Source organism: Delphinus delphis, chromosome 15 (genome assembly GCF_949987515.2).
Source record: "Delphinus delphis chromosome 15, mDelDel1.2, whole genome shotgun sequence".
In the NCBI taxonomy this organism is placed as follows: domain Eukaryota; kingdom Metazoa; phylum Chordata; class Mammalia; order Artiodactyla; family Delphinidae; genus Delphinus; species Delphinus delphis.
In genome coordinates this window covers 72,613,209-72,623,129 of record NC_082697.1, presented here as the reverse complement: position 1 = coordinate 72,623,129, position 9,921 = coordinate 72,613,209, and the positions used below count along the sequence as shown (strand labels likewise).

Here is a 9,921-nt window from a genome sequence, read left to right as displayed (position 1 = left end):
CTGGGCCTCTCCCTCCCACCTCCAAAGTCCAGAGCCACTGGCAGAACTTACTTTATTAAAAAAATGACGAAACAGGTCTGTACATATTTACAGGCTGGGGTGCAAGGAGGCACGGGTCCAGCAGCAGGGGCACAGGCACAGGACACTCACTTCTTGGAGAGTTTGACTTGCTTGTGCTTGGGGGGTGCCCACTTGAGGCAGACAGAGTCCACTGTGGGGAGAAGAGGCATGAGAGGCAAGACTGGGCCTCCGGGCCCGGCCGCTCGCAGTGGCTGCTCTGCCCTGGGCCCAGACCAGGTTTCACCTCGAGGTGAGAACAGGGGTAGACTGGGTCCTGGGGAGGGGGCTGCCCCAGGCTTCGGTCCTGGGAGCTGGTCAGACTGGTTGGGGATCCGATGACAGCAAAACAGAGGCCTTGGCTCACGGCAGTCCTTACATCTACCCTCTGCCCACACACACACACACACACACACACACCCTGGGCAGACTCCACCCACCTGTTATGGGTGGTTTCTTATACTGGGCACTTTTGAGGTGTTCCTCCACCAGCTTGGGTGTGACACAGATCACATGCTGGCCCTTCCAGTACTTGACCATGTTGAGGGACTGCAGGGTGCTGATGATGTCATTCTGGGTGATGCTCGTCATCTGGCTGCAGAAAGGGATTAGAGCAGATGCTGGAGAGAGCTCCCTTGTGGGATTTGGCTGGGACAGCAAAAGGGGACAAGGAGACAGTTTGACAGCATCACGGCCAATCTTAGGAGAGTCCTTCCCTCCTGAGGGTTCCAGGTGCCTCCCTTACCTAAGGTCCTTGATGGACAGAGTGCCCCGGAAGTCTCGCAGGATCTCCAGAAGGACCCAGGACCAGTAGCTGCGGTAGCTGAGCTTGCCCAGGTCAGACAGTGGCTTCTCAGGGGAGCCTACTGTGCTCTCCAGCTTGGACAGCTCATAACCTGGCAACAGTGGAAATGAGGAAACTGAGGACCCACCCTGCCCTGGCACCCCTCACCACAGCTGCCTTTCCTGGACAGGCCGGGAACCACTCACTGAAAGCAATGAGGAACTTTCCATAGCCACGGCGCTGGTAGGGGGGCAGGGTCAGGATGCAGGCCACGTTGTTCCCATCTGGTGACTCCTTTTCCTGTAGGGGTGGGTGGTCAGGACCTTTGCGGAGGCTCAGCCCCTGCTTCAGGTTCATTCTCCCCCTCTCCCTCAACCCGGGCTTCCCAACCCAGCACCTTCGAGAAATAGCCGACGATGTGGGCTCCCTGCCTGTCCACCTCGGTCAAAATGTAAAAGACGAATGGCTCCACGTCGAAGTACAATGTCTTGTGGTCCAGGAAAAGCTTGGCCAGCAGACACAGGTTCTGACAGTAAATCTGAGGGGTCGCGAGGTGGAAGCAGGCTCAGGGAGCAGGCGTAACTCCTCCGCCTCGCCCCATGGAGGCCTGGGCAGGAGCTGCCACCCTGCCCTGCAAGTGCCAGGCTCCAGACAGCAGCCAGTGCCAGCACGGTGAGAAGTGGGATCCTCACCAGAACAGTCATGTTTAGAATTGGAAGGAGTCTTAGAGTCACGTTCTGATGGATGGGGAAACTGAAAATCAGAGAGCTATGAGCACTCAAGGAGGTAACGGCAGAGCTGGACCAATCACGGCTACCGCTTCTGAGCGCTGAAGAGGAGCTCAATCTTCACAGACACGAACTCTTCTGTTTCAGGTCAGGAAACAAGCTCAGAGGAGACAGTGGCTCGCTCAAGGTCCCATGGCTGGTGAGCACTATGGCAGGATTCAACCTGCTATATGAGTTCTGACTGTTCACAGCTGTGTCCTCAGCACCCAGCTCAAGGCTAAGCGTGAAGCTGGGAGCTTGGTAAATGTCTGCTGAATGGACGACCCTCGAGCCTGACTGCAACCTGAGCTGTCTGCCCAGTCAGCCACACCGGGACAGAGACCAATGCCAGGAGGGCCAGTGGGACCTGGAGGTTGGCTTCATGGCAGAGATCAAGGACACCTTTTACATCCACTCTCGTTGGATTCAACAATTGTGTGAACCCAGCACTGCTAGACCCATTTTGCTTAGGAGGCAACGGAGGCTCTGGGGGGCGGCAGTGGGGAGTGCTTGCCTGAGGACCCAAAGCTGGAAAAGGCAGAACTGGGAAGAACACCCAGGTCTCCTGCTGGGGCCCCTCCTGCCGCCCGCAGCCCCATTCATGCTCAGGAGGGCAGAGCAGGGGGCTCTGGTGGGGCTAAGATTTCACAAGCTGCTTATCATAAGGCTGACAGAGGCCCATGTTTACTAAACCCTATTCGATGCCAGGGACTGTGCTAAGTACTTGACTTTGCTGTCTCATTTACTCCACTAACAAGCCTGTTAGTTAACTATTAGCATGACTCCTGTCTTAAAGATGAGGAAACAGGAACAAAGGACCTTAAGTAACTTGTCCAAGGTCAGCTAGGAAGTGACGGGGCGATTTGAAGCCAGGAGCCACTCAGAAGCCAGGCCTCTGCGTCTTACACTCCACGGGACTTCCCCAGGAGACCTTCCCAGACTGACCAGGCAAGGGTCAAGTTCTCAACACAGCAAAGCAGGCCCCAAAGGCCCCACCCTGCCGCAATGCCGCAATGAAGTCCTTCAGGAACAAGGAACTTAGCGGTCTGAGCCACAGAGCGCTCCCAGCAGGAAACCTCACACAAAGCAGTTCACACCCAGGAAAAACAAACACCTTTTCTTCAGGCAGAAAGAGAAAGCAGTTTTTAAGAACAGCCTGAGGCAAGACAGTCTCCACTCTGGGTTCCAAAAGCGCCTGAACCTAAGTCACCCCAAGCTACTCCATCAGAAGGCAAGTCCTCAGGGAGAGAAGGGAAACCCAGAACTCGAGGCTGGCACCACAGGGCCACGAGTTGACTATGCACCAACCACAGGCCGAGCACCAGCCCGCGCACCAGCCCACAGTCCTCTTCGCACACTGAGGCCAGCCTCTACCCTATGGCGCCGGGGAGATCGTGAGATCGTCGGGAGGTGCCCAGCGTGTCCCCCCACCTGTCACAGTGCCTCCCCCCGGGGCTCACCTTGTGGTCTTTGCCGTCCACCTCGTACACAGAGATGTTGCTCTTGCGGTAGATCTCCTTCCCCGGGGGCTGCCGCCACTGGCACTGGCCCTGGGGGTGGGGACGGGCAGGGGGAGGCACAGGCATGAGGCCCCAAGGCTCCCCGCTAGGTGCCCCATCCCGCCCTGTGTGGCCTGCAGCAGGCCTCTGCTTCTCTCCACCTGGAGACCCCGGGCCCCACCCTTTACCTACATCGAGTAATACTCCCAACCATCTGAGGAGACGGGTGCTATTCTACAGATGGAGAAACCGAGGCACAGTAACCGGCTCAAACATCACACAGCGAGACGGTTTTAAGTCCAGCTCAGCCTGGCTCTGGAGGACTCTGGAGGGCCGGCACCCATGACAAGGGCATTTCCCAAACCACATACATTTGCCTCAGTGTCTCTACCCTGTGGGAAACACGCCACTGCCCTGCCCCAGCAGGTCCTACATGTGGATTAAAGCTTCCTGTCTGTCCGCACCTCATGGTCCCACAGCTCGGAGCTGTGCTTACTTCCTCTTTTCCACAGGGGAACCTGGCTCTGGACTGGCCTTGATAAACATGTGCTGAGGGCAAGGGACCCCAGAAGGTTCCCATTCCACAGAAGAGGAAACTGGGGTCTGGGGAGGGTCAGCAGGTTGGCCAGGGTCACTCCAGCAAAGGCAGAGTCAGGCCTGGAATCCAGGTCTCTCCAGCCGGGGCAGCTTTTCCTTGGACTCAACTGCTCTGGACCTTGCCTAGTGCCGCTGCCTCAGCCGGCCCTCAGCCTCTATGCCCACCACCGCACTCACCAGGCCCGGCCCAGCCCAGCCTCACCAAGTGGAAGCGGTAGCTCTTTTCGTATTTCATGTACTTGAGGCAGTACTCGCAGAGCCAGAGCTTGGGCTGTTTCCCGTAGTCTTCAGGGAACGGGGAGAAGTACCAGGCGTCGATTTCGTAGTTCCCGATGTGGATCTTGTCCACGTACTTCACCTTGGTGATCTGTGGGCGAGGTGGGAGTGAAGGGCAGGGGGTGGCTCGGTCGGGGCAAGGGATGCTGTAGGGAAGGGGTGCCCCCAGTTAGGACCCACTCCCCTACTTACCGCCTCATGTTCCTTCTCCAAGGCTGCTGTTGTGGGGTCCATCTCTGCATAGGTCTGAGAAAGAGCAGTGGACACAGGTGAACAGAAGTGGAGGTCAGGCCACGCCTCCCATCCCAGAACCCAGCACTTCCCGCCTGTCTAGCAAACCTGTTTCACCTGGTTTCGGAGCTGACTGGTCCAAGTTCCTCTCCCATCTGCCCACCCACCCATACATCCCAGACACTCCTGATGCCCAAGTTTGGACCTTTTGCCTGATGAACAGGGCTAGGATCAGGAGGCCTGGTTCCAGTTCTTGGGCTGGTAAGAGCTTCAGTTGTACAACGCGATCAATCCAGCTCTGCCACAGTTGTTGTGAGACAGATGACATAATGGGCCTGGTCTTCCGCTTCCACAGCAGGAACTGGTGCGGACACTCCGGTGCGCCTGGACCTCTTTCCTGCCCATGGGACTGCTCCCGGAGGCCCCTCCCACAGGCACATCAGGCTCTAGGTGTCCAGAAAGGAACTCAACCTTTCCTCCCTGCAAACCTGGTCATCCTCCTGGGTTCCCCATCTCACTAGGAGCATCACCTTCAGTCCAACTACCCCACACCAATAAGAGGCCAGCTCTCAAGACTCCTCCTCCTCTCAGCCTGGCATCCGAATAATGGCCACGTCCTGTTAGCGCTACCTCCTTGTCATCTCTGGAACCGGTTCCTCTGTCCCACACCGAATAGCCACTGCCACCGTCTCAGGTCTGGATAGTTGACGAGGCCTCTGTAAATTCCCAGCCCCCAGTCTCAGCCCCCTCAGATCTGCTCTGCTATCAACACTCCTGTTGCTGGCCTCCATGGTTTTGCACATGCAGTTCCTTCCACCCTGAATGTCCTTCCCTCTCCTACAGCTGCCAGAAAATGCTTACTCAGCCTGGCACCGAGCACGAGCCAGGCAAGTGCATGATGAGGCAGAGCTTGGCGAGTGATCACGTGTGATTGTTTTTGCTGTGCTCTCCCTGTCCTTCAAGGCCCAGCACCCTGGGAAGGTGTGGTCAACAATCCTCCAGGAGGCCTGACTGCATTCTTCCCGATGCAGAATACATTCGTTCCCAAGTCAGGAATTCAGTGGTCAACAACAGTACCCTCCGACTCCCCCTTCTTGGTTTCCCCCATTTTCCAAGTCTTTGGAAGGCAGGGACTACAAGTCAGGTGGCACTCACAGCCCATCTTGTTCCTAGGTCAGATGCTGAAGGAGGAACCAAGTCCAGCCTGACAGTGGACGCAGTTAGGCCTATGACCTACACCAGAGTAGATGGCAGCCTTGCCCTGTAGTTCAGAAGGGAGAAGGAGCCAGTCTTTTACCCAGAACCCCTTCCACAAAGCACTTTGCCTGGATGGCCTCATTTAACCCTTTTGGCAACGCTGAGATACAATGTTCTTACTTCTGTTCTACAGAGAAGTAAACAGGCAGGGAGAGGCGAGGTCACTGGCCCTTGGGGACTAGCCAGCTGCCATTTATTCCAAGTACTAAGCACTTACGTCGTAGGCATTACTCAGAACAAGCCTGAGATGGGAATCCTCACTCTCTCCACTGCATGGAAGAGGAAACTGAGGCACAGAGAGGTAAGCTCACAGAACTGGCACCCAGGACAGCTGGGCATGGGCCCCTCGCCTGTCCAACTCCACACCTAACCCCTGCAAAGATGAGGGAAGGATGATTTTCCTCCTCACATGCCTCTTTAAAACACATTTCCCAACTCATACAACACAATCCTCCTCTGTAAATGCATTAAAGAATTACAAAAACACTACTTTCCGTAAATGCTGCAGTTTATTTAGAATTAAACATTAATTAGGCTCTGAAGAACCTTGCTGATCGTTAACTCGCTGTTACTCGTTCTTTGATTTTATCCCCACTGGCCCACTGTCAACCACCCTGCTGCCTGCCAGCTTAGAGGTACATCTTTGCGACTTAATGTGCCAGTGCAACCTGGCTGGGGAGCTAAGAAAACCGTAGATCTGAGCTGTCCAGTAGTCACTAGCCACAAGTGGCCACCTAAATTTAAGTTCATTACATTCAAATAAAATTTAATTCTTGGGACTTCCCTGGTGGTCCAGTGGTAAAGAATCTGCCTTTCAATGCAGGGGACACGGGTTCAATCCCTGGTCAGGGAACTAAGATCCCACATGCTGTGCAGCGCGGCCAAAAAAAAAAAAATCTTTTAATAAAATTAAAAAATTTAGTTCCTACTCACACGAAACACATTTCAAGTGCTCAAGGGCCACACGTGGGTAGTGGCTACTGTTTCGGACAGCACAGAGGCAGAACATTTCCATTTATCACAGGACGTTCAGTTGGACCGTGCTGCCTTAGATGGTGAGAGATTTTTTTGGCCATGCCACGTGGCTTGCAGGATCTTAGTTCCTGACCAGGGATTGAACCCGGGCCATGACAGTGAAAGTGCCGAGTCCTAACCATTGGACCGCCAGGGAATTCCCAGTGAGAGATCTTTCTAATTCAGGTATTTCAAATTTTTTTTATCACAGTACTGTAAACCAACTGCAAGTTTGTGTATATACATATATATATTTGTATGTGAGATAGAAGCTTCTTAAAACAATACTTACCTTTAATAAAGTGCAATGCACTATGGTACTTTCTACCTTGTCCTAGTTCTTCCATTTTTGAAATTTACATGGTCACAACCCACTGAACTAATTTGGCAATCTACTAACAGCCCCACAGTTTGTAAACCATTGCTGCTAAGCCCAGGACGAGCACTCAGAAGAATGGACTGGCACTGGTTGAAAATAATGAACGTCTGGGTGCCTTGAGAGCTCCATAAATCCTCCTCTTGTGTGCACACCCCATCTCACAAATCCAGAAACTAAGATTCAGAGTGGGAGGATAGAAACCCCCCAGGGCAGGCTAGCTTCGTGAAAAGAACCCAAGTTTTGGAATAAAGTGGCAGGAATTTCTGGCATGTTTCAAAGAGCTTGTGCCCCAAAGTAGGACAATCTAGTTGGTCAATCTAATTCCTAACTGGATTCCTAAAACTACCTGTACCTCCCTTGTAAACTGGGGATATAATGCTTACCTCAAAGAGTTGCTGTGAAACTTCAGTGAGATCATATACTGAAATACTTAGCCTAATACTGTGGTTCACAAGCCTATAAATGTTTGCTATCATTACTCTAATCTCAACCCACCCTTTTACTAGCTGTGTGATCTTGGGCGTGTTACTTAACCTCTCTCAGCCTGCTTCCTGTTTTCCTCAGTAAGAACTAATTATCCCCGAGGTGTTGAGTTGTTAGGGCGGATCTGATGAGCTTATACAGGCACAACACTCAGCACAATGCTTGGCAATAACAAGTGCCCCTAATCACTCATTCTCTTCCTCCCCTTTGGACTTCAGGTCCATCTGTCAATGTGGCACAGCCAAGAGCGGGCACGAAAGGTGCAAGAGGCCTGAGTTCCAGTCCCAGCTGTGTCATTTCCTTGCCACGAGACTGTAGCCAAGCTCTCACCCTCTCTGAGCCTCAGTTTTCTCATCTGTGAAGAATACCTGAGAAGAAATAGAGTCCCCTACACGCTGTAGGAGCTTAAGAAATGGGAGCTGCTGTGGTTTTGGCACCGGGACCCAAGGGAGTCAGCAGAGGCAGCTGAGCCTCCTGCGGCCCCGGGGAAGGGGAGGGGCCCGGACCTTCTGCACGTGGTTGATCTCGTCATGCTTGCGCTTTTGGTTGCGAGTGATCTTTCGCTCAGGCTGCTCGGCCAGCTCGCTGAGGTACTTCTCTGAGTTCTTCTGCACGGCATCCTTCACCGTCTTGGTCAACGCCAGCCGGTTCTTGTCTACCCATTCGTCCAGTCGCCGGTTAACTGTGAGGATGGGCCATGAGGGTGCTGCCCTTCCGCCCCCGCCCCCCCCCCAGACCTGGATACCCCAAGTCACTCACAGCCCACATAGTGTACATAGAATTCCTCTCGGCCCTCCTGATCGTTCACTCGAGACTGGATCACTTCAGCAGAATCTGTGAAGGGAAAAGGCTAGGATCACCAGGAAAGAAAACAGGGCTGGAACAACAGTGATCCTTCACACTGAGGAGCGGTTTCCCAGATTCTGTGGCCAAATGTACGCTAACCTCACCTGTTCACATCTGCCACTCCCTTCAATCACTGTCTGAGGTGGGCCAGATTGGGCTGTATTCTTATTTTAGAGACGAGGAAACTGAGGCTTACCCAGGGTCACCTATTTGAAAAGTGATAAGAGCAAATACTTAACTGAATTTAAATCTGGCTCCAAATTCAATGTTTCTTTTGCTATACTCAGTCGTTCATTTGTTCAGGGGTCATGAGGGCTAGCTGTGGAATCAGACGGCCCCACTTCCTAGCTATATTTAACTGAAAAAGTTATTTTGGCTTTCTGAGCCTCAGCACCTTCATCTGTAAAATAAGGATAACCGTGCCCACCTCAAACGGTGAATTAATGGCTCTAAAACTTTCAATGACAAACAGCCGACCATTCGATAAACGAGGAAGGCAACCACTGCATGTCTGGCCCTGTGCTGGGTTGCTGCTGGATACGGTGATGGATCATGAGCAGTCCTGCCCTCCGGAAGTTCCCACTTTGATAGAAGACAGACAGACAGACAATGACAACATAATGGTACATATACTATAGCTCAGGTATGAAGAAAATGTTGCATTTCTTCATACAGAAAGGGAACATACAGAAGGGAACGACTCAATCTGCCTGAAGGGAGTCAAGAATGGCATCACAACGGATATGATGCTAAAAGGATGACTGGGGCTAGCCAGCTAAACAAGGAGAAAGGGAAAAAAGGGCATTCCAAGCAGAGGGCACAGGCGGTGAAAGGCATATGGCCTTCAGAGCACACAGTGTGGTCTGGTCTGGCAATGGCCTTTACTAGGGGTGCTGGAAAACAGAGAGGTTACAAAAATGAATGCCATTCTAAGGAACTTGGGGTTTATTTTGGAAATGAGGCAAAGCAATAGAAGGGAGGGGAAGCTCGCTTTTGTGTTCTGGTAGGTCCTCTCCGCTGGCGGCTGCAGGGGATGGATGGAAGGGGGGAGTCACAGAGACAAGGGAGACCATTGAGGAAGGAGGTTAACAAGAAAAGGGAATGAAGCCTAAGACTGGGCAAGGAAGTGGATTGGGAGCTCTACACACATTAGGAAGAACTTGACGAACACCCAACTCGGAGGGGGTTGTAGGCGGCGCCCGGGCAAGTCCGAAAGTCCGCGTTCTCCTCCCTCAGGCCCCGCTCCCGCCCTTAAACCCCGCCCCCTGGCCCTGGGTCCCGCCCTCACGCCAGGTGCTATCCGGCCGCCGGCACAGGTACGTTTCTCCGATCTCCACAGTGACTTCTGGCTCGCCACGCGCCGGGGTCGGCGGAGAGACGCGGCCCGGGGACGGGGAGGTCCCCTCGACCGCCACATTCTCGCCGGGCCCGGGATCGCCCTCCCCCGCGACCCCTGAAGTCGCCGCCGCAATCGCCGCAGCTGCTCCCTGCGCCGCCATCGCTGTAGTGGAAGTGACGCCAGAATACAGCGCCGCGCAGGGCCTTTAGCTCCGGGTCAGCGACTCGTGGCGGAGGCCGCGGCCGGCTGGAGGCGGGGGGGGGGGTCTGTGACGTGGCAGGAGCTCATTGGCTCGTGCGACGGTCTCCGCGGCGCTGGGCCAGATTGACGTGGACTGTGCCGGTTGCCCTGGAGTTGTTTTCCGTTTGGAACTATGGCTGCACCCTGGAGTT

At 53.9% G+C, this 9,921-nt stretch overlaps 1 protein-coding gene across 1 annotated transcript; it reads right to left on the bottom strand.

Annotated features, from left to right (window-relative positions):
* Positions 1 to 30: 30 nt before the first annotated feature.
* KAT8 (lysine acetyltransferase 8) lies at positions 31 to 9,707 on the bottom strand. The gene is made up of 11 exons (XM_060032132.1): positions 9,479 to 9,707; positions 8,104 to 8,178; positions 7,851 to 8,026; positions 4,173 to 4,226; positions 3,907 to 4,071; positions 3,069 to 3,158; positions 1,239 to 1,379; positions 1,048 to 1,141; positions 803 to 953; positions 498 to 652; positions 31 to 211 (listed from the first exon to the last, which is right to left on the bottom strand). Exons 1-11 carry the CDS (start codon positions 9,687 to 9,689, stop codon positions 147 to 149), a joined length of 1,377 nt encoding a protein of 458 aa, XP_059888115.1. The 5' UTR covers positions 9,690 to 9,707; the 3' UTR covers positions 31 to 146.
* Positions 9,708 to 9,921: the final 214 nt, after the last annotated feature.

What these genes read in the sequence shown, in the direction of transcription:
- KAT8 (XM_060032132.1), bottom strand. Translation starts at nt 9,689, where the DNA reads ATGGCGGCGCAGGGAGCAGCTGCGGCGATTGCGGCGGCGACTTCAGGG. An exon ending in AGAGCTACCGCTTCCACTTG is followed by an intron (nt 3,159 to 3,906) that starts GTGAGGCTGGGC and finishes CCCCACCCCCAG; the next exon opens with GGCCAGTGCCAGTGGCGGCA. An exon ending in AAAGTTCCTCATTGCTTTCA is followed by an intron (nt 954 to 1,047) that starts GTGAGTGGTTCC and finishes CACTGTTGCCAG; the next exon opens with GTTATGAGCTGTCCAAGCTG.